The 24,636-nt window shown below is 42.5% G+C and overlaps 1 protein-coding gene across 1 annotated transcript in view; it reads left to right on the top strand.

Annotated features, from left to right (window-relative positions):
- The first annotated feature begins 349 nt into the window (after positions 1-349).
- The window catches only part of CLVS1 (clavesin 1), a 178,923-nt gene continuing 154,636 nt past the window's right edge, over positions 350-24,636 (top strand). The window contains exons 1-2 of the mRNA XM_004778356.3: positions 350-530; positions 12,811-13,438. Of these exons, the coding sequence (XP_004778413.1) occupies positions 12,984-13,438 (455 nt within the window). The 5' untranslated portion in view covers positions 350-530; positions 12,811-12,983. The remainder of the gene's footprint in view (positions 531-12,810; positions 13,439-24,636) is intronic.

Raw genomic sequence — 24,636 nt, 5'->3', positions numbered from 1 at the left:
AAGCCCTTTCCAAATTGTTCATTTTCTCACTACCATTTGTTAATAAAATAATCCGTGCTTTCCTCCATAGGTCTGTGATACTTTTTTTCTCACTGGTTAAATTTACACACACACACACACACATACACACACCCGGATCTGTTTCAGAGGTTGCATTATCTCTTTAAAAGGTTCTCTTTTTAAGATTGGTGGTAGTTGGTGGGGGTGGGAAGTGATAGTTCCTGTACTTTTTGTCCCAGAGGTTACAAAATTACAATTCTTGGTATTGTCTTGATGGACCGAGGAAGAACAGCGGTGCGGAGGCACTTAGGACCCAGGGGAAAGCCAGGCTTGGTATAGAAGGACAGAGTCTCCGGCGCACACGCCTCCTACCAAAATCACAGCCCCGTGGAGCCGGGGCTCTCATTCACAGCTTTCTAGAGAAATCTGAGCCCGAACCTGCCAGAATAGGGGATCTCACCCACTCAGCTCAGCAGCGAGGACACCTGCAGAAACACATTCCTAAAGCAAGGCTGAGCGGCTGTGTGAAGGTATTTGTTGCCTTTTTTCTTCCTTCTGTATTTGCAGCGCCTCCCCGCCTTTCCCCCCAGCTCTTGCGATGCCATGGCTGCGGCGTTTCAGCACTTCGGTGCGTGGACAGCTCCCATCTGCAATCCCTCCGCACTCCATCCCTCCCGCACCCCACTTTCCACGCCTTCGCGGTCCATCCTCCTCCTCCCGGCGCCCGCTCAATCTGCGCTCCCTTACACCATCAGCACCCCCATCTCTCCACCATCACCGTCATGATCTCCACCATCACAAGCGCCGTAACTACAGTCAACACAACTGTGTCTTGTCACTTAGACAAAGCCCGAGGTCCGAAGGGTTGAGCAAAAGAACCCAAGTTTTCAGGCACAGGAAGGAAAGTTCAGGTGGACGACACCCTTGAAAACAAAGAGAAGCCTGCTTGAGAGAAAGGGAAAGTGAAGCCAGGATAGAGACCCAGGGCAGGGGGACAGATGGGGCACTTGCCAGACACCAGCAGTTAGCCAGCTGCCTTTCAGCAGATTAGGGGCTGTTTAGTTCAGGAAATTAACATGGCCTGGGGTATAGTGTTATTCCGGTAAAACAGATATGTAAGCTCAATCCATGTTTCTGGTTTTCCAATGGAGAATCACCAGGAAGCAGGGTGGGGGTGACTGATGACTCATATTCACGCACACGCCAATTTTCCTTCCTAAGCGTTTATTACAGAAACTCTGGAATTAAGTTTTTTACTGAATTGTTTTGTAAAATGAGAACCCGCAAAGATTAACTCTGTGACCAGAGTAAAAATTAAAACGTTGGTGATGATAACCTAACAAATGTGGCTCTCACTGGAAAGTGCTATTTCTTCAAATGTCTCCTCCTGTCTACTTATTTCAATTTTCCAATCTTAAACCTCTCTTTGAAGCAGAGAAGATAGATCCCTTGCCCAAAAGGCCAAAGTAGTAATGATATTCAGAGCAGATGGCCTGTCTTTGTTCATCACGAGTCAAGGACTGACTCGGATTTGGAAGGCGAGATTTTTGTGTGCTTTCTCAGTAATCAAGCAAAAACACCATTTTCCCATAATGGTAAAGGGTAATAGAGTGCAAAAATTGAAAAGGCATTTTATGTAACTGTGTTCTGTCAGGCTCTGCTTTTAAAGTGCCATCATTTTCTATCTTCGCTGAAGGGAAGTTGGAACATCTTTCAAATATCTTGAAGGTCCAAATCCAAGTCATAGCACCTCTTTAATTTATCCAGGATCATCTGTTTTATAAGGGCTAACAAACAGCAGAAAATAAGTATCTGAGCCTGATAAATAAATAAAAATCTTTTAGCGAGTACCCATTTAATCAATTATTACTGAACAGCAAAGTATTGGGTGGATGATTTTGTTTTTGTTTTGTTTTTTGTTTTGGGGGGTATTTTTTTGCAAATCACTTTTCACAAAATTAACATCTTAATTAAAAATGAGATGGATTTTGTTATATGAGGATGGTGTTAGGTCACATGTCACAATAAAGTTTAAATCAGAGCATAGAAAATCCTCATTTAAAAATCACTCTTGTACATTTATCCTCCTTTCTTAAAAAGAAAAAGAGTCACTAAAGCAAGTTTGGTCTAAACTGGCTCACTAATTTTTCAAAAATAAAAAATAGTCACAAATAGGTAGCTTCTTAAAGAAGTTTTGAGGGAAAAGTCACACTAAATACTCTTCTGGAATGAGGGATAGTTGCATGTTCTCAAAAGTTACTTACTGCCATTAATTACAAAAACATTGACATAATTCAATTTGTCTCTAAAATTCATTCACTTTTGAACTCAAACTAAGAAGACTAGTGAAAGTATCTGGTGAAATGGATTTTAGAGAAGAAGAAAATTTGTTCATTTATGTACCATCCTTAGACTGGTGATGTCCACCATAAACAGGACCCCTCAAGTCCCAAAGAAACAAGATTCTTTTTTTTTTTTTAAGATTTTATTTATTTGACAGAGAGAGAGAGATCACAAGTAGGCAGAGAGGCAGGAAGAGAGAGAGGGGGAGGCAGGCTCCCTGCTGAGCAGAGAGCCTGGTGTGGTGTGGGGCTCGATCCCAGGACACTGAGATCTTGACCTGAGCTGAAGGCAGAGGCTTAACCTACTGAGCAGCCCAGGAGCCCCCAAAACAAGATTCTTAATAGCTGTTTACAAACAACGGTTCAACCCAGATAATTTTTTAAAGTGTACATGTTGCCAGCTCTGGCTGCTTCAAACCAGAAACTCAGACCAAGAATCCAGTGTCTCCAGTGCTTCTTCTGTCTTCCTGTGCTGAATACAATTTCCTGAGGTTGGGGAAATCTCAAAACAATACTGCTTTGGTGAGATTTACAGACTCTGGCTCAAAAGTGCTGCCTTTCTCTGATGAAATACTGTGCTGGGCTTATTAATTTTTATACAGTGCTACTATCTTGGCTTCTTCTTTTATTCTTTTCTCTATTAAGGGCCATCTTACTTTTTAAATATTTTCAGTAACATAACTTTCTCCTTTTAATAATGGGTTTAAAAATGAACAGAAAATGTGTTTTCCATCAGAGTGGTATTACACGCTTTTGAAGACATGTTCACAGAGAGGCATGATCCTTTTAGAATCATGGAGTGTAAAGCTTGCTAAACTTTTATCTCCCAAAAGGGGGAATCAGGAACTCTTGAGAATTAGTGGTGTTTGCTCTCTTTTGCAAGCTTTACAAAAGGACACCTTATTAACCCTGTGTGTGATGTCCATTCATGACTTTATACACTTCCTCAAAGCAGAGCCATATTTAGTAAAAGGATTCAGAGTTGGATTTTTTCTTCTTTCCTGTTACATGGTGATCGAGACAGAAGGTAACAGAGCAAAAGGAGTATACAAAATATGAGGTTTGGTTGTGTGTCATCTGTCTAGAAATACCCCTCAACATTGCCAAGAGAGGTCATTCCCTACATTATGCCCTTCTCCAAATTTTAATTATTTTGATTACTGTTCATTTTATCCAGATTTACTGGAATAGATTTGTTTCAAGAGAAAACCCACAATGTGAATTTCTTCAAGTCTGCAACCCTCTAACATCGATCCCAAGTGTTATATATCTCCAGAGAGAGCCGTGTTTACTTTCTATCCAAGTTTATGTCAGTTTAAGAGAAGTTAGCTTTCTTTGGTTTGACTTTTCAAGGATGTGGAAATTAACTAGTCACTCCTCCCTCCACCCCCAAAAAGACTTTCATTTATTCAGTTAATAAGTTCATTATTCTTCACTACCTCTACTGCCCCTCACAGCCCTTTATCATATCTTCTCTGACCAGGTAACGCAATCCTCTCCCCTTTCATGAACATGTTATCACATGACAAGGAGTATCAGAGAAAGTTTTCTGGTAGGAGACTCATTTTCTATAAGCATTTCTTCTTCCTGACTTCTGAGCCAGCAGAATTTTCCCTATATGTGTTTGAGATGATTGTTCTTGTCTTCTGGACCCTTTTAGCCACATCTCTAATTCATAGATACTATGCAAAACACCTTCCCCCATTTCTTCTCCTTAAAATAAATAACATCATGTCAATTCAGCTTCAGTGACTGCTCAAATGTTTTACATAAAGTTCAATACCTTTATATGTGCCAAGCACATAGTGTATTCAGTGCTCATTCTTCTGTAGTTTGGGATGAAGGGAAATTGTGGGCTTGGAAATGGCAGAGGAGCTCACATTACAGGTTTTAGAAGTAAGAGAACTCTAGTCGGGTATGTGGCCAAATAAAGCAAAATAAACAAAACATGTGAGATTCTCCTCTTTTTCCTTGTCCCCCTTCTCTTTCTCCCTCTCTTGCCCTTAGCATCTCTTGCTTCCTCTCCCCCCCTTCCTTTCTTGATTGCTTTTTGTTGACATATAGAGCACACAAGCATGTGTGCAATTAATGTAGTGAACTAATGAGCTTTTATGAGTGCTGGTATCCAAATGGAGTGAGCACCCATTGTTTGTACTCTCCCATTGGGCAGAGTCACGCTGCTGTCCACAGACAGTGTGAGCTGACTTCAGAGATAATGAACCTACCTTCTCAACCCTTTGGAATCACTACAAATCCTCTGGAGCAGGGCTTCCCAAACAGTGCACACACAAACTGCCTGGGTACTGCTGATGCTACTGAGCCACGGAACCCACTTTGAGAAACAAAGACAACAGTTTCTTTCTTTCTGAGCAGTCCCACCTTAATGTCTGAGTAGTAAAAAACGGCACTCATACTAAAGCAAAGCAAAACCAAGACCACTCTAGGCAATCTAGTTGAGCCATCACAGCTGCAGTTGAATAGAAAGGGATACCAATAACCCCTTTCTTCCCACCTCAGCCAGGCGCACCTTGTTGGGTTCCACCTTCACCTGGCAGTTTTCTTAACTGATCCCTGCATTGACGTCATCTGCCCAAGCACATCTGGAAGAAGGGGCCCGGTCCCTTCAGCATGCTGGCGAAAACACTGAGAGGGAAAGAGGGCAAGTGGATTCAGTGGCCATCTTTGGCTGAGCCCTGCCTTTCTCACATCTCTCCAGATCCTCTTCCTCTAAAGAGTCTATTCTTAGAGAAATACCCTCTTCCCTGGATGACAAAAGAGTCGCATGTTTGTTTGTTTTTTCCTTCCCCTCCCGCTGATACTCCTAAGAAGCACAACTGAAATTAAATTTTAAATTGGGGCATTGACTGCCAATGACTACTTATGGGGATAGTTTAATAGCATAGAAAAGCATTTTAGTCTAATTTTCTATGTCTCAATAAATTTTTCCCTGTAGATTGTCTTTATTTAGAATACAGTGAGTTATAAGGTAAACACTACTTCAACTAAGTACTTTCCTACCATGAGGAGGCAGAAAAATCCCATGCCTTCCTTGCCAGTTGTCTTTTCCTTCAACTTGTATTGTTTGCCCCAAAGCAAGCTAAAAGAATAAAAGTTGTGTAGGTGTTCTAGAACACAGGACACAATCCTCTGTCAAAAAGTCCATCGTCAGAGTTCCAGACGATTCTAATTCTGATCTGGCCTTTATTTTGGGTAGAAGTTCATAGTGTCTCTACTCTGATTAAACTCCTTCCAATTTACTTTTAATCTTTCTTAAGAGCAAGAGCAAATGGGAGCAGATGACAGTGCTTAGCTGCTATTTTAAAGACAGCCAAGGGAATCAACACAATGAATATTTATATGGCAAGGGTAAGCCCTGGGCTAGGACTGAGTTAAAGGTGATGGACATTTGAAGGTGTGCCAGAGGCTAAATTCTGGTCACATTACACTTTCAGATGATTAAAGGCCTCTCCTTTATCCTTCTGGAATTCTCTCCCTGCCCTCGGCATAGCTAGTTTGCATCTGCAAGTTGAATAATGTTTGATAGAATGCTGATGGACTGGGAACCAATCTGTTACTCACAGGATTTCGAGTCCTTTGCCAGTACTTATGCAGAGAAATCCTACAAGCCCTCATGGTCAATTTCAAATTCATTATTTGGAAAAAACAAAAAAATAAAACAAAACCAAACAAAACAACCTCTTCTGGTTAGCACCATTTAATCTGAGGATTAAATGTTATGTATCACCAGCTGTAAGGGAGCATATCATCTTTCAGGAAAGATTTCAAATACAGTTGTACTTAAAAAAAAAAAAAGATTTTTGCTCGTTGTGATTTTCAATTTTGGTCTAGATGTATCAGCAACATCTATTTTTATTTCATTCAGTATAAAAATTCCTTTCAGCATTCCTAGGGGAAAAAATATTCAGTTAAAAATTTTGAAGTGACATTTTGGAAAGTTGAAGAGCCATCAGGGTTGACCTAATTCAATATACCTTTAAAATTTGTAGACATAACTTTCACACCTTAATGGAGGAGGTAGTTGATTAGACTTTCATGTGGAAAGTTTTATCCTTCAGATTGATCTTTCATTATTTTTCTTATAAAACAAATACGGCTATAATTTCTCATTTTCTACTATATTAATTTAAATTTATGTGTACTTAAAATGTTTCTTCTGTGTTACTAGGAACATCTCAAAGCAATACATATTTGAGACATTTCCATTATTTACTGATGTTCTTATATTTCAAACAATATCTAGGCTTTATAGATTTCATCTTTCTGGTCATGACAACAATATACTCTTTCCTCCCCAAATCTGGCCAACTTTACAACATGCTTTAAATGATCTCCCTTAGGACTGGTGGAGTGTGGGTGTGTGCCTGTTGTGTGAATGAGTCATTGGGAGGGCACAGGCATCCAGAGTGGTGTAGAGAAAGGACCTAAGCTGAGAAGCCGGACGAGGTCATTGACAGAACATGGGCCTTAGATCAGGGAGGCTGTGGTGTCAATCTTCATTCTTCTAGCTATAATTAATCTATCTAAATCTCAGATTTATCCTTTCATCTAATAAATACCCAACTTTAAAGGTGGGTGTGGAGATTAGATTGTAGAACAACAAAGCTTTAGGTACATAATAAACACTCAGTGAATATTTATTTTTTCCCCCAATTTTTAACATTAGTTTATTTCTGACTTTAAGACAAGTGCTTTGTTGTTCTAAGACTCCATCTCTTTTAACCTGGAAACAAGAAAACTATGATCAACAAGATCACAGTAAGTGTAAGATGGAGTTTTATTTCCAAAACACTTTTACCTACATCATTTCACATGATCCTCAGTATCTCCCAGGAAATCCTCCTTCTTCCTACCTATTGCAGGATCATGTAACAATGAGGAAAGATAATTGGTGTAAAAGGCTTTGAAGTAATACATACTCACCTACATATTCTGTAGACGAGGTGCGGTTATTATTAGTCTGATTGTTTCCCACTATATTTAATGTGAGTTTTTGAAGATAATGAAATAAATGCAAGTAACAGATTATAAAATAACCGAAGTCAATTTCATTTGGATTATTGTACTTTCTAAAATGATTTTTCTGCATAGATTCCTTAGTTCATAAATACTACGATGTATGTTTTATAGGTGTGTGTGTATGTGTGTGTACAAATTCACCTTTTTAAGACTGAATTTTTTTTCAGATTTATTTATTTGTATGACAGAGAGAATGAGCCTGCAGGAGTGGGGTGGGGGAGGGGCAAAGGGAAAGAATCTCAAGCAGACTCCCCACTGAGTATGAAGCCTGATATGAGGCTTGATCTCACAACGCTGAGATCATGGCTTGAGCCGAAATAAAGACTCAGATGCTTAACTGACGGAGCCACCTTGGAGCCCCATAACTGAATTTTCTATAAGGAAATATACAAATAGATTTCTTCTAGGGGCACCTGGGGAGCTCAGATGGTTAAATATCTGCCTTCGGCTCAGGTCATGATCCCAGGATCCTGGGATTTAGACCCCCATTGGGCTCTCTGCTTGGTGGGGAGCGTGCTTCTCCTTCTCCCTCTCTTGCTCTCCCTGCTTGTGCCCTATTGCTCTCTCTGTCAAATAAATAAATAAATTTTTTAAAAAAAATTTCTTCTAATGGAAACTTGAGATGAACTGGGAATCATAAATCTGTAGATACCATGATTTTAAATATCATGATATGAAGACTCTTCTTTCCTCTCTCTCATACAAAATAGTACTACTACTTAAATTTCTAGTTCATTAGGAAAAGCATGCATTTAAAGTAGAAGTTAGCTTCTGCCTTGGGTGCCCTAGAGGGTGTGATAAGTTACTCTCCATGTTTATGTAACAATGTCTAAATAACGAATCACTTGTACCCAAACAGCAATGGGAAAGATGATTTCTGAGGCTCACATGAATCTGCCTAACGTGCTTTTTTTGATTATCAAGCACATTTCGGTGCCCAAATCATGCTTGGCACTCTGCTAGGCATGGCAAAGTATCAATCCTTCAAAGAGAATGGCAGGATCTTTGATCGGCATTTTAGCCAAAGGAAGATATGCAAGGGAAAGTGAACATTTCTAACAGCTGGAAAAGGCATAGACAGCTAGATTTTTAAATAGTTTCAATCCTCTTCTGAGGAAGAAACAGAGACAAGACTGGACATCTGTATGGTATGGTATTACGGTACCTAAGAATATCTGTGAACTCCTGCAGCATGTTTAGGTTTATGGAATGGTAAATCTTGAAGGAATTTTGGTAAAGGACAGTAAGTTTCTGAGAGGAAAGATGACTTGCTGAAGGTCACATAGCTCTTACGTGGTAAATACTAGAGCCCCTTTGCTGCACCTAAGGGGCAGAAAAGCACAGTAGGAAAGAGCATGGGACCGGAGAAAGATTACTTGGTCTTGAATCCAATTTTTCTGGTTAGCAGTTATGCAACCCTGGGAAACTCATTTAACCATTTTATGCCTCAGTCTCCTCATCTGAAAAATGGGGACAATACTACACTCATTTAATACAGTTGTTCTAAAGATCAAATAATGTAATATATTAATAGAGAATATGTAAGTGCCTGGAACATTGTAACTATACTTATAAATATGATAAATTAAAGCTATTATTATTATTCATTCCACTGGACAGAAAACCACTCCTACTTCTTCATGTGATACCAAGTCCAGCGTATCTTTTCATACTTAGTTGACCAATTCCAAAAAGTTGAGTGAGAACCAAATCCTTCCCATGAACAAAGGATGGCAGTCAAGTAAGAACACCACATCCTGGAGAACACTCTTAAATGGCACAGCATTTTTAGCCACAAATATTAACAATTAAAGTTGTTATTTAAATAGCAGATGATTCAGACTTCTGAAGCGCAGCAGTTGCCTTTAATGGAAAATATCTATTTTATCTCAAGTGATCCTGGCTTGGGTGTTCTCCCCAGAAGCTTCTACCGTACGCCGAGGATAGAATAAAGATGTAAAACTGAAGCAAATTTATTTCTATATTATAGATTGGAAGCATAGCTATGTGTGGAGGTGGTCATGAAAAATGCAATCTCAGCTCTCCCCTTGAACCCGTGGTAATTTATTTCAGAAACATTATGGAGTTCCCTGAACTGTAAGGTGTGTAACTTTAAATCTTCTGAAGGGGACAAGCTGTTGCTATGACTGGTGCTCTGAGCATCCTGTGCCGTGGCTAGGAACTGTGAACATCACCCAGCCTGCTTCAGGGAGGCAATGATCTGAAGTACAGTGTGCCTAGGCTGAATTCTCCTGGGCAATTAAAAGTCAGCTGCAACACCATCATTTAAGGAAAATGGTTCAGAGGCACCCAACAGCAGGGGAAACCACTCACTCGTTGAAATAATGTTTTGGTTACTTTCTTTATTCATTTATTCTCTCTGTACTTATTAGGCACCTGTGTGGTAGACACTGTTGTAGGCATTGAGGATAGACAGTGAACATAGCCAAGTTGCTCCGCTCATGGGCTGACACTCTTTGTGTCAGGCACTGTCTTGGGGAGGCACAGGTGAGTGAGATCCATCAATTCTCAGCAAGGACTTTAGAGTAAAGAGGGAGAGAGGGACATGGCAATGACATGATGTGGTTGGGGCTGTGGGACTGCCAGTGACCTGGGAGGTCAGGGAGGGTTTCCTAGAGAAAATGGTGTCCAGATGCATCCTGAAGGGTGAAGAAGAATTCATCAGAGGTCATGCTTTGTCAAGGCCCACAGAAGTGAGGAGAAACTTCACGTGGCTGGGTATGGCTGGTGAATCTGGAAAGAGATAAGGACAAAATGATGAGGAGTCTTGGAAACCTTATTACATGGTTTTATACTTCATTCTGGGACAACTGGCAGGTATTGGTCAATGTCCATCAAGGAATGACATGAGCAGATTTCAAGTAGAATCCAGAGAATGCGGGGGGAGAAGGGCAAGGTTGGCAGCAGGGACCAGAGAGGATGTTACAGGGCTAAACAGACGAAGACTGATATGACCCAGAAAAAGACAGGAAAAATGGATGGAAAAAAACAGGCAGATTTAAGAAATATTATGGAACTAATTGTCTGGAAGTGGGTGGAAGGGAGAGAGTCAAATAATAGTAGACTCCCAGGTTTCTAGAATGGGAAATGGCACAGAAGATGTCAGTCACTAAGAGATGGAGGTGGAGGAGTGAACTCAGGATGAGGAAGGAGGATTTGTTCAGGATTAAGCACATGGAATTTGTGGTGTCTAGAGGACATCTCTGTGGGGTTGTTGAGAAGGTGGTTGAATGTGTAGCCTGGAAACCAGGAGAGAGCCATACAGAGAAGTCATATTACATGTAGGTGGTCAAACCACGGGGCAGGATCCTGGAAGCACTATACTGAAGTGTTCACAGAAAGAGAAGACAGAACAAGGGTCGGCAAGGCTAAGAGAAGAATCAGGATGTCTGGGGTCAGAGAAAAAAGAATGGGAGAATGGTGGAGAGAGTTTTAAGAAGGATGAAGTCATCAGTATCAAATCCTGATAGAATTCACTCATAAAGAGGACTGAAATTTGTCTATTGGATGTAGGAACAAAAAGATCATTCTCTAGTAGGGTGACCATCTGTCTGGGTTTGCTGAGATTTGTCCCAGTTTGTGGCTATTGTTCTAGCATTATTATTATTGTAAGTGCCCCCTCGTGTTTAAATTTGGATGGTAAATTATATGATCATTCTGCTCAAGTGGTTGGTGGGAGCCGTGAAGACGTTGCTGTCGGTGTGGGGATGAATTAGAAGAGGAGACATCAAACACAGAAACTTTCTGAAGGGGTTTGGTAAGGCTACTACATAGGGACATTTAACATCAGATGAACATCGAGCTAGAAGGATTCAGAAGTTTCTTCCAATCCTGGGAATAGTTCGTAGCATTATTTTCCATTTACCATTCTAAGTCCTTAAAATTAGTGAAAATGAAGACTTTGTTTTATTTCTCATTTTCACATGTTACAGAACTAAATGCTGTTTTCTTACAAGTTATTTTACAAAGCCAACATTTTATCTGTAAAATTTGTCTTATTTCATTATCTTGAAGATGAATACCAGTTACCTGAACTGTTCTTCAGCTCCTCCATATCACAGTATAAAGCAGAAACGTGTGAGTTGATTGTCCTAAATTAGGCAGAAGAATCAGTTTTGTCTTTTAAATTATTTTGTATGATAAAAAAGCACCAATAATAATTAGTTTGGGTATAAATATTCTGCCTCTTGTTGCAAATACTGTAGACCTGGGGAAAAAAACACATGCCTTCAAGTTCATTTACACCTTATATGTCTTCCGATTTTTGCAACTTCTGGGTTACAACAAACAGATGTCTGAGGGCATTTATATTTAAAATGAGAAAGATGCAAATAATAGGGGTGTTCCTCTGTAAAAGGAGGTGTAGAAGTCAAAAGAGATGTATCTGAGGAGATTCAGTCATTATCATAAGTAAAAGGATAGCTCAGAACAACAAGAAAAATCGTAAAAAATGGGAGCAGGGAGGCATCCTGGGTTTCAAGTCCCTTTGCCTTTCCTGCGGAAGAGTAACAATGGCCAACAACAATGTCCACACGTGAGCCTCCTTTCTCGCGGCCGCTGAATCTGATTCTGGAAGCTCAGGTTTCCAGCCAAAGGCGGCCACCCTCCCCCTTCCCCCCAGGCCATTGTTAGTTCAGTTTTGAGTAATTAGGTACCTGTGGGGTTAGGTTAGAGTGACCTTTAACAGTCCCTTTTTTATTGTTGGGATGCAAACGACTGCCTTTTAAAGAGGTGGGGGGGGCACATGTCTGTGAAAAGTACTTCCGATTGAGAGAAGAGGCTAATGGGGAGCAATAAATTGTACAGCAGCCATAATTTCTAGGACTGTGAATAGCCCCATAAAACAGGCTGCCGCAGAGGGGGGATCTTTCTCTCTTCGTACCGTTTCTGAGAGTAATTAATGGAAGAGCCATCTATTAACTAATCTGACCGTATGCTATTGTGTTAACCAGTCAGTGTAACTAAGAAGTTCCCAAACATCTTTCAAAAATTCACGTATGATGCATTCAGGATGTGAAGGATAAAATTCTGCCAATTACACGATTTTATTTATTTTTTATTTTTTAAAAAGATTGTATTTATTTATTTGACAGAGAGAGAGAGAGAGAGAGACAGCAAGAGAGGGAATACAAGCAGGGGAAGTGGAAGAGGAAGCAGCAGACCTCCCGCTGAGCAGGGAGCCCCATGTGGGGCTGATCCCAGGACTCTGGGATCGTGACCTGACCCTAAGGCAGATGCCCAAAGACTGAGCCACCCGGGACCCCCAATTATACCATTTACCCTTCATTCTTTGGAGACCTTGTCTAGTCAAATCCCAGCACAATACTGATTTTCTATCTCAGCTGCAATTAATTTGCCTAGACGTTGTATCGTCACTGTTTCATCTCTCTTGTGTGCATTTGTTTTGCAGTAAGGAATGGTCTCAGAGTTGCTTCTTTTTTGGATGGCCCCCGCCACATAAGACCTGAATGTCCTACTGCTCTCCAAAAACAGAAAGAAGACCATCTATTTGTCTGCTTTGGTGGCAACTTGGTAGTAACGAAACTGTTGAATGGGCCCCGATTTCGGCAGACCATCAGGTGAATGGGACCAGTCTCCATTCTTCCAAAATATCAGAAATTAAGCACGTGGAAAGGAGATTCGGCCAAGATGACCCACTTACAGGCCGGACTCAGTCCAGAGACTATAGAGAAAGCTCGCCTGGAACTGAATGAGAACCCAGATGTCTTACATCAGGATATCCAGCAAGTCAGGGACATGATCATCACCAGGCCTGACATTGGGTTTTTACGTACAGATGATGCCTTCATCCTGAGATTTCTCCGAGCCAGGAAGTTTCACCAAGCAGATGCCTTCAGACTCCTGGCCCAGTACTTTCAATACCGTCAGCTCAACCTGGACATGTTCAAAAACTTCAAGGCTGATGACCCTGGCATTAAGAGGGCTCTCATCGATGGGTTCCCTGGAGTGCTGGAAAACCGTGATCACTATGGCAGGAAGATTCTTCTGCTCTTTGCCGCCAACTGGGATCAGAGTAGGTAAATGTAGATAGTGTCTTTACTTGGTTTTTCCTTTTCATAAGCATCCTCAATGCATGTTTGGGGCTGTATGGCGTTTGTTTTTAAAAAATTCAAAAAATGTGTGATGTGGGGGCTTTATTTAAAAAAAAAATCTATCTATCTATCTATCTATCTATCTATTCATTTCACGAGGCCACAAAAGATGATTTAAGGCCGCAAGATTACTCATCATCAAAAGGCAATTCTGGATTCACGACTGTGGTTTGGAACAATAGAATCATAGTGTTAGAATTGTAAGATACCTTAGAAATCATTATTCTATTCATCAGAGCGGGTCATTTATTTTAATAAAGTTGAAAGCTGGTCTTCTAGAAGAACCATATATTCTGTCTTTCGTGTTCTCATCTTTAACAACCAAAACAACAAAAATGGATTCAGTAGATGGTTTTAAATCAAATGTTTTCAACACATAAATAATTTCTTGGCTCCTCGCCATGACTTTAATATCCTATATTTCTTCTGAGTGCCAGAAATGCATCTCTCCCTGAAAACCCTATAAAAAACCCCGAACTCAGCATGTCTCAAACAACGCACCATCTTCCATACTCTCCCTGCCTTTTCATCTATCCAGTCCCTCCATCCAGAAACCTGAGTGACTTCCTGAACTGCTTCTTGCCTTTGCTCTTCACATCCAAGTAATTGCCAAGTCCCACCCCTTTCTTCTTAAGAACGTCTCAAATCTCGTCACCTCTCTTTGCAACCATTGTTACTGCCTCGATTGAGGGCCTTATCATTTCTCACTTGAATTCCTACAACAGACTCTTACCTAGCATCCCTTCTCTGATCTGCTCTCTTCTGAGCCATTTGGGTCTACATTTTGGAGTGACCCTTCCAACCTTCTGCGATGTCACTCTGCTGATTAAGATTCTTCAGTGACCTGGAAGGCCTTCAGAGCAAAGTAAGGCCCTTTATGACTTGCCTCGTACCTCTCCTGCTATGTGTTACCCTTTGCCCTTCCTGATAATCTGGTCCAGCTGGAAGGAAGTATAAGCCTTGCTTTGAGTAACTGACGTTTTCCGTGTCTCTAAGCCTTTGGACTTGCCTCATCAGGCCCCAAAAGGAGAGCCCAGCCACTTCTTACCCCAGTTCCAACCATCCTGGACACGGTCTGTCTACTGATTCATACTCATCTTTATGCTTCTTTTCTGTAGAGTTTTTCTCCATCCTCCCCGCCAACCCTTCTCAGTTAGGTGCCCTTCCTTTGTTCATATTTCTGCTAAAGCATTTGCAATAGGAGAATACATTGTTATTACAGCTATTATTTTGGAATATTTATATCATATACTCTACTGAGCATTTATAGATATTGTCTCATTTAACCCAATGACGACTTTTCATGAAAGATAATACTGTTATCCCTATGTCACATTTGATGACACAAGACTTTGATAAATTAGGTCAGTCACTCAGTATCACATAACTGGTGAAACACGGAGTGGGCATGAAGCGCCGGTAATTTGACCTGAGAGTTGTCTTAACAGGACTTCACTGTAATCGTGTGTTTACTTGTATACTCTTCATTAGGTCTCCTCCCAAGACTGCAAGTTCCTTGAGGGCAGGAAACTGCCCTTTTTTTTTTTTTGCCCCCTTTTTTTTTCATGTTTATCTCTTTGGCACATGGCACGATATCCAGTAAATCTGAGTGAGAAAGAAAGAATGAATCAAGCTCCTGTGACTTTAGTCTTCACAGAAATATCATCACAGGTTATGGGGCACCTGGGTGGCTCAGTGGGTTAAGCCTCTGCCTTCTGTTCAGGTCATGATCTCAGTGTCCTGGGATCGAGCCCCACATCAGGGTCTCTGCTCAGCGGGGATCCTGCTTCCTCCTCTCTCTCTGCCTGCCTCCCTGCCTACTTGTGATCTCTGTCTGTCAAATAAATAAATAAAATCTTAAAAAAAAAAACTTTAAAAAAAAAAAGAAAAAGAAATATCATCATGGGAATGTTTATGGTCCCTGGGGAGACACAGGTTTAACTTAAAATATATCAAAGAATCCCTCCCTAATAACTAAAAGGAATTTCTAGGATGGCCCTTTATTACTTCATATCATTCCTCCTCCTCCTAAAAATGATAATATTGTAAGACACCTTTGAACCACTGGCTATTTTCTGGTTGGGAGGCTGGCATCAGGCAACTTAATCCTGAAGATGTATTGCAGGGTTTTAACACTATCGGTCTAGAGCTTGGTCAGCTCTGCACCCTGGGCCCAAATGCCTTTCTCGTTTCTGCTCTGTTAACACAAGGTCCCTGCCAGCACATCGACTGACCACAGGAGAATTCCTTCTGAGACACACACACGCCCATCGACTCAGGGCATCAGACTTATACCCGAGGAAACAGCCATCCTTTGGACAATGGCACGATAACATTTTGGCGTTTGGAACAGGCCAATTTTGATGATTCCGGAGAACAATCATACTGTCTCCATTTGCTCTTAGTTGTAAGTGTTCTAGACCTTCCATCTGCTAAGACACTAAGTAGAGATTTATACATTAAAACAAAAATACATCATGGCAAAATATCTTATTTTGTATCAGTGATTGGCCCGAATGTATCTCAAAATGTGTTAACAATAATAACAAATACTGATAGTAAGAAGAAGCGAAGCTCCAGGACAATAACCCAAATGTTTGTGATTATGATAACCTTGAACGAGTTACAGTTCTCTGTTCCTTAGTTTCCTCAAGTGTAAAGTAAGAAGCTCCAGCTAGGTAATCCCTGAGACACCTCTGCTCTAATGGCCCATGACTGTAAAGCGCATTCAGCCTGATCCTATGGATGGATGGAAAGAGATTTTAAAATTCACTTTATAGCTGTCTAACTCACTAGGCTTTTCGAAGTAACCTTTCTCTCTTTCTCTCACCCTCCCACTCTTTCCCACACCCCACAAAGGCTGAGTCTAGAGGCATTTTTTTTTTCTCCAAACTATACACTACTATTTGTTCCAAATCTTTTGGTTTCAACAGGGAGGTAAAAGATCAGGCTCTCCCACTGATAGCCAAAGATCCTTAGAAACAAACAAACCTCAGTTTGAACCCAGGGACTATCACATGCTTTCCTGGTTATATGATCTGAGACCAGCAATTTCTTTGAGACTCGGTTTTCTCATCTGTAAGGTGGGGATGAGGGTCATCTAGCTAATAATGCAGTTGGGAGGATGGAATGACAAAATGCACTTGAGGAGCACAACTCATTGTTTGGCACATGGTAAGCACTCAATAGATATTAGCTAGTATTATTAGTAATATTATAAAACACCCCCTACAAAAAATAATCAACCATGGATGGTAGATAGATAAAGATAGGTGTACAATACCTAAAAACGAAAATGGGCCAGTGGGTGCGGTCTGCCTGCACACCCATCCTAATTACTTCTTTGTTTTCTCCCCGAACATTTTCCCGGTCACACAGACCCAGCCTAAATGGGGCCCGAAAGGCCCAGAAGAGTTGGCACAGCTTTGCAAAATGATTACTTCACTCTCATTGGGCACCCAAGATGACTGGAAAGCAATTTGCATGTCTCATATGAAAGGTTTACGGAGATTAAAATGGTTATTAATATTTATTAAAACTATGTAAATCTCATTCATCTAAACCCAGACAGCATGAACAAAAGGGCAGAGCGGTGAGCGATAGGAAACGCTGTCCTCCAGACACATGAGGGGGGCTCTGTGGGCCTGGGTTCGGTGCCAGCTGAAGGGCCAGTGTGCCGGGCTCCCGGAGCATGATCCGGCCTCCCCCAGAAATCGGGTCTCAGTGGAGGGCTCTGTGGCTTCTATACTTCCTGAGACGGCCAGGCTGCGCTGAAATGAGTTAGAGGAAATCAGCGCTCACCTAGTTATTCCTAAAATGATGCTGGCACTTTCTGGGCTAGCAGAATTTACGTTTCAGCTCACCAGCGTGGTGCCTACTGGAGACACAGGGGAGGACCACCCCCGCTCCCTGAGCCCTTGGCCCTTTCTCACCTAAACTCAGTTTGCCCCTTACGAGCTGATAAAAAAGAAATCCATTTCTCGTTTCTTTCTGGTTCGCGTACTTGTACCTGGTCCTCCAGCCCGATAGGCCCATACGCAGCTGAAGAAGAGTAAAGCTTGGTTAAGTTATTTGACTTTCTGGAGTCTCCATTTCACTAGGTGGAAACAGATGTACTATCTGGCATGTGGAGCTGTTACAAGGATTAACCCCAATTGCCCTACTTGATGGTGTCTGAAAGGCGTAATGGAGCAGTGATTAAATGCACCCAGAAACTCCGAAGCCAGACAGCCAGCTTCATAGCCCCGTTGCCTTCTCACTAGCCCTGGGCTATCCTGAGCAAGTTGCTTAGTTCCTTATTACCCTGTTTCTCACCTGGGGTGATGATGAATATAGGTTAAAACTAGTTGGTGTCTAAAAACCAACAAATGGCAGTATTTAAAAAAAAAAAAATTCCAATCAGGCAAATTATCTAGGATACTGAGTAACAAGATGTACTTTCCAAATCCAAATGGTAGGATTTGAACCATGACCAAGTTTCCTCCACTTTGAAAAGTACAAAAAAAAAAAAAAAATGCAACAGAGACCCCAAGCCGCCATGCTTCAAAGGGCTCTTGGGTAATTCAGCTGTGGCCAGGAGGCTCTGAGAAATCATCTGGCCTTAGCATCCCTCCCTATTGTGCTTATTACAGTCTCAGGCTATAAGGCATTTGGAAAGGAGTATTCAGACAATAAAAACCCCACAATAGACTACAATAGTATCCTGTAGGGCCCGGTGTAGACCAGCTTGACCCCAACTACTTAAATGGGGGAAAAACACTTGGAAATACATTGAACGTAATAATATATAAAATAAAAGTGGATATTCTTTGGTCAGTGTATTATTGGTTTCTCACAATTAAAAAGCTCAGAAATTAACAACCAGTTTGAAGACTAGTTGGATTTTGCAGGAAGTTGGGGCACCAGAAGGAAGAGCTGAGTAAGGGCAATTCAGTAGAGCAAAAAGGGGGCCAATGGACAACTTGATCACTACCTTCAGGTATATAGAGTTCTTACAAGAAGGCAGTGAATCTTGTAGTCTCTCTTTCCCCACAAGGGCCAGAGGTTTGGACTAAAGAGCGACCTACTGGTTAGAAGGTTAGGGGGCCAAGCTTTCAGCACAAGGGTGAGGGTCTAGGGCATTTCCCTGGGGTGTAAAATTTAAAGGGGGCACCAAAGCACTCAGTAATCAAAAGAAATATTTTTTCCCAAAAAAATTTTTTAAATCAAAATTAATACAAAAAGTCCATCATGAACAAAATGTCAAAATTTTAAAGAAGGCAGGATAAGGGACACCTGAGTGGCTCAGAGGGTTAAAGCCTCTGCCTTCGGCTCAGGTCATGATCCCAGGGTTCTGGGATCAAGCCCCACATCGGGCTCTCTGCTCAGTGGGGAGCCTGCTTCCTCCTCTCTCTCTGCTGCCTCTCTGCCTACTTGTGATCTGTATCTGTCAAATAAATAAATAAAATCTTAAAAAAAAAAAAAAAGAAGGCAGGATAAGAGCATTGATTTTTTTTTTTCCCCCTTGTGCCTCAGGCTCCAATATGGCTTGGCAATATTAGCACTGCTTGGGCTAATCAGATTTCAGAAGAGAAAACCCATAAGTTGGCTCCTGATCAATTATATTATAGTACGTAATACTGAATACCTATATACTTTAACAATTGCACAGAACCTTATGGTTCCCAAGCATTTCCATGTACATTTTCTGATTTAATGCTCATTAACCATTTGGAGAGTATCACTAAGGGACAGATGACAAAGAAGTGGTTTGAGGAGGAGAAGATACTTTCTAATCAAGGAACTAAATGACTCATCAATGGAAAAACTTAGACTCAGAGCTTCTAATTCCAAGCTCCAAAGACATCTGGAGCCAATTGTTCAGCCCCTGAGTGATTAGATATTTCAGAACATCCACGCAGCTTTTGAAAGGCTGTGAGTGGATTTCCTGGTGGTGGACGTGTGTGTGGATGAGTGCAGTGAGTCACAGTGGGTAGGATCTGAGGTTGAGTGTCACTGATTCTCAAAAGGGGCACAATGGGTATTTGGAGCTATTCAGTTTTCAATGACTGTAAACATGGAGGAATGTTTAGTATCCCCTCTCCCAGGCACTGGGGCAATTGAAAAGGCCACCTTCACATTTCCACAGCCCTTGGGGGTAGCTGGAGTTCACTTTGAGAACCCCTGAAGGAAAGTTCTAGAGATGTTCTAACACCAGGCTATGCTTTTTTGCCAAACTCTAGCTATGTCCTCATTCTTACGCTGAACTCAAGAGTTCCCAATTCAAATCAAAATCTGAATCACTGGAACGTTGCTAAATGGTAGTGTGGCTCCAGGGTCCAAATTCTAGGTTGTTCACACCTTCTCCTCAGCTCCCTCTTCTAGCTGAGAAGCACCGGGAGGCTCGGGGTACACAGTGAAGCCATTCCTTGTGCATGCATTCTAATGGGGCTCAGACATCAAAGAACGTGCATTAGAAGCTGGGTACACGAGAAGTTGAGATGGTTCTGGAGGCTCAGTGTCAAGGGTCTGCCTAGTCCCAAGTATGAGTCGGAAAAGGAAGCAGAGAGGGACTTACTGCTTCAGTTTGAGCAAGTACGAAAGCAGCTGGGATGCTGATTAAGAGGCCAGACTCGTCCTTCTTCGGTGGGATGAACCCAAGCCTCATTCCTTCCTTCATGTGCTCCATAAACATCCCAGCTGCGGTTGCCTAGTTCTGTGTGAGCTCCGGAGGGTCCAAAGGAAGCATTCCTGTTTGGAGCTCAGGCTCCCAGGACAGCTTCTCACACCAGTCCCCCACCCACCCCGAGTCCCTCCCGGCATTCAGTGACTGGAAGATGAAGTCTACCAGGGAACTGACCTAGCCCTTCCACTTCTGAAAGCAAGGACACTGTCATATTTGCTTTAAAATGTAGAAAACAAGCTGGAAGCTGTCTGTTCTTAGGGATGGGTGCTTTTCCACTCACTGTTTCTTTCGTTCTTTCTTTCTTTTTTGTTTTTTTGTTTTTGTTTTTGTTTTTTTGGCTTTTTTGTTTTTTGTTTTTCTGGGAAGGCGCTCAGCTGCTCCTCGTCCCCTCGTGCCAGGCAGTAATTTATCTGATGGATATGCTGGAGCTAGCGAGCTCCTTCAAACGCCACGGCTTATTGCTGACCTGTGGCAACCTCCAAAAGGCTGACGTGGCAAACGTTCCGACAGCTCTGTGGCGTGATCTGGCAGTGGGAGATGAACATTAAGTAGGTTTTTTCTTCTGATTAAAACCCCGAGGTAGTAGGTGGGATATAACTCTTCAAACTATAAATAAGCCAGTTGATTGAGGTTTACCTTTGGCTTTTGCAAGAGCACAGAAGAGCTTTTCGTAAGTAGCAGGGGGTCTGCGCCTCATTCCGTTTGGCTGTCCTCAGTTTAAGAACTTGTGGCACAAGGGGGAACAAGTTTTTAAGCCATGCTGAGCATTGGGGAGGGGAGCAGAGACCCGGCAGGCCCAGTGGAGGCCAGGAGCTCCAGAACACGAAGCCTATTGAGAGAGTTATAAGAGAAAGATTTCACCGTCTGTTCTTCCTACAGATACATTCCTGGAATTGCTCTGGTAGCGATCAACTTTCCCATTGTGATGAGCTTGGAAATGAGCAAAAAGGAACAGAGGAGGGTTATTACAACCACCAAATCAAACTTGCTTGCCAAATGCTAACCATGTGGCAGACAGTAATGCGCTATTAATATCCCTAGTTTGCAGATGATAAAATTAAGGCTCAGAGAGGTTAGGTAAGCTCTCCAAGATCACACCCCTGGGAAGTAGCTAAAACAGGCGGGATCTCAGATCTAATTTATTTGCCAAATTTGGGGGCCACTAAATCAGACGTTCGGGAGGGCTCTCAGGACGTATCAGTAAGCAAGCAAGCTAACACCAGTCCCTTCCGGGTCTGCTTGGAGATGATGCCTCTGCCTGACGGGAGGGCTGGCCCTCGGAGACATGTCTGATGTCACAGAGCTCTGGCTGAGTATTGTAAAAGCAAGGCAGCTGCGTAGTAAGAAGGGGCCCCAAGGACCAGGAGAGCCAGATTTTACTGACAACGTATCTTTCCAGGCCAGCTGTTCCTCCCAAATTCACACTTAGAAGCCCAGGAGATTATAAGACACAACCCTTATTACCCTGCAGATTAAAAAAAAAAAAAATAGTCTCTGATGGCTAGAAATTTGAGGGCCTAAGAATAACTGCTTCCTTCTCAGGGCATGGCCCGGATAAGGCAGCCAACACCGAGCTCGCCCTCAAGTCCTTGACTTCTAATCATGCTGCCATCAGAGCATGACCTGGGTCTAGGTCTCGTGAAGGCCAGCATCGGGAAAAGAGGGCACAGGGAAAGGGCAATTTCTTAAGCGTGGGGTTGCCTGTATGCTGTGTTCACTGTTGATTTTCTCATGAATAAGCCTGACTTCTGGAAAGAGCGCTTTATAGGAAAAGGCCCTGTACAACGTGAAGCTCTTCTTGGAGATGAACCACTTTCCCTGGTTCTCAGTAAACCGGGAAGCATCTCCTGATCTCCTTTACAAGGAGGATAATGCAGTGCTGAGGAGGAAGCCCCTTGGCATCTGCCCGGACTTTAACCCCCACAGCCCCTGAACCCTGAAACTCAGCGCTTTAAGAAGCCACCGGCTCTCTTACCCTTTCAATATGGTTCCTTGATAATCGCTCCTGAACGGGGATGTTCAGAACCTTGAGCAGCTGCTGGAATGATTAAATGCCTGCACTTCCCTGAGGTGGTAAATCAGGCCTCAGAAGCCATTTATTGTGAGTGTACTATAAAGCAGTAGAAGTTATTGCTACTCTACTGGCAAAATGTAGCACCGGATAGGAAAATAAAGAGAGGGTACATTTTGTTGTGAAGGCTTTAAAGTGATGTGTTGTTTTTTCGTTGCTCATTCTCCTCCTGTTTCTCATCATTTTTCTCTTCCCTTTGCCTCTAAGTCTTCCCCTATCTCTAGCACTTCTTGCTGAGTGTCTCGGGATCTAATTGCAAAGGTGGCGTTCCCACAAGGAACACCGAGTGCCTTTCGGGATTCGAGAATGTTCACAGTAGGGACGTTCCCGGGCATCAAGCGTCTCCTTGTGCTGTTTTATTTAACTTAATTCTCACAAACCATTTGTGAAGGAGATATTGTTATCCTTGTTTTAGATAGAGGGTATTTCTTCTGGATGAAATCACAAGGCTGGCTAGCGGTGTGAATATTTCCCTTTCTCCTTCGTTGTGATGCCTGATTATATCTGAGGTCTGCTCTTAGGGATTGTGTCACTGAATCTCTGTTCAGAATTCATTGCGGAATTCCTGCCCAGAAGTCTTTAATCGCTCCTTAATAAAGCTGGTTCAGACTCTTCGTCACACGTTGCACCAAATAAAACCTTCAGAATTTGGCATCGCTTCCCTTATCCGAAGGACGTCATCTGCTCAAGTCAGAAGGCTCACCCTCCTCTCCTTCCCCTCCCTCTGTTTGTCCCAGCCCTCCCCAGCCTTTGCTTCTGCAGATTCTCCTACGCAGTCATCATCATGCCTCTCATGAGGCAAGCACGAACCCTCCAGGAGCTCTGAAAAGAGGCATCCTGGGGGCATGAGCTGACTCCAGGAAGTAAGATTAAACAGTAGAGGAAAGTGAATATGAGGAAGACGGGGACAGAAAGAGTGCACTTTGCAGGGACCTAGGGTGAGAGCGAGCCTGTCCCATGGGAAGAGCCTTGGTGAGTTGCACTGAGCGTAGACTCTGACGGCTCACACAGAGAGAGAGGAAGCTGAGGAGGTAGGCGAGGCCAGGAGTTATCCAGGCTTCCCCTAAGGAATCTGGGATTTAGGCTTACGAACAAACCAAGTGCTACTCATCCTTCAAAGCTCATATTCATGCTAAGAGGCTTTGCCCCTGACTGAGGCAGCACTGATCTCTCCTTTGTTCTTCCCCAAATTCTTTGCTGCACACTTTTTTTCAGGCTGCAGGGAAGCTCCTGGAGGCAGAATGCTGTTTTTTCCTTCTTGGTATCCATGGGTACAGAGTAGGGCTCTCGGTAGGGCTGACTTGTGGGGAGAAGTTTGGAATGACGGAAAGCCCAAACAGAATGACTACACTCTTGTGGAGGGGACTGGAGCTGTGTGCAGTTGAACTTGGGAAGGAAGGAGGAAGAGGCTGGGGTGTTCTGTGTACCCCGTGTCCAGTGCTTCGCAGCATGACAGAAGGGAGACCGAGATTGTTGTAGAAACATCACAAGCAACCCAGACCCCGAATTGGAGCCAATATTGTGGGTTCCCCAGGGGCTCCATCCACCGTGTGACGAGCTCAGGTGTCCATCACCCCTTAATCGTGTGAAGTGCATGACTGTCATCATTTTCTTTCATCTCCCAAATTCTGTGTTCTAGCTGTGTCATTGTGCATCAGACCAAGTTAAGAATAGACTTCGCATGTAGAAAGCATCACTGCTCAGGGTTCTACCTTCCCTGCAGAGGTCAGGGAATGGGAACCTGACCCCCTGCCTCGTTCTTAGTGAACCGCTTCTGATTTCTACTTCATGTCCTCCTCACCTGGACAGGTTTTTGTAGATTTTGTTCATCGCACATTTCCCCATGAGTTTCTGATGAGTTAATCCATCGTATAATTTTATAGCATGCATATTGATTAATATATTACACCCCTGTAGGCAGAGCATTGCAGTTTGATATTTAATCTGTGAAATCTCCCAGAATAATACTGTAACGCCTCATTTACCTTCTATCTTTGTAAGGGAAGAGGGTATTCTAGTGGTGTGAAGTCTTCAAATAGTTGAGGGCCTTCTATGGGCCAATTTTAAAGTTTTATCTTATTCAGTTTTGGTTAAAAAGCAAACACAATGTATTTTTTACTCCCTACCTTGTTAAATATAACTGAACACTTTCTTCATGACAAGTAGTGAGTGTGATGCATATAAATTACTGTACCCTGGGCTAAGAAATACAGCTATCAGGATGGCGATTCCTGGGGCATATGGGCTCACCCTTATGCCACATGGTCCATACTGGTTTGCTCCAAATGCTTCCTAATCCTTTTTTTTTGGGGGGGGGGGACATATCCTCTTAGCTCTTAATATATGACTCTTAGTGGGGTTGCTCCAAAACCTGCTCTCCTACCTAAT

This window comes from Mustela putorius, unplaced genomic scaffold, assembly GCF_011764305.1.
Source record: "Mustela putorius furo isolate JIRA1106 unplaced genomic scaffold, ASM1176430v1.1 tig00000151_pilon_pilon_pilon, whole genome shotgun sequence".
Classification (NCBI taxonomy): Eukaryota; Metazoa; Chordata; class Mammalia; order Carnivora; family Mustelidae; genus Mustela; species Mustela putorius.
The sequence above is the reverse complement of the archived record's forward strand: the minus strand, read 5'-3'. Positions and strand labels throughout refer to the sequence as shown.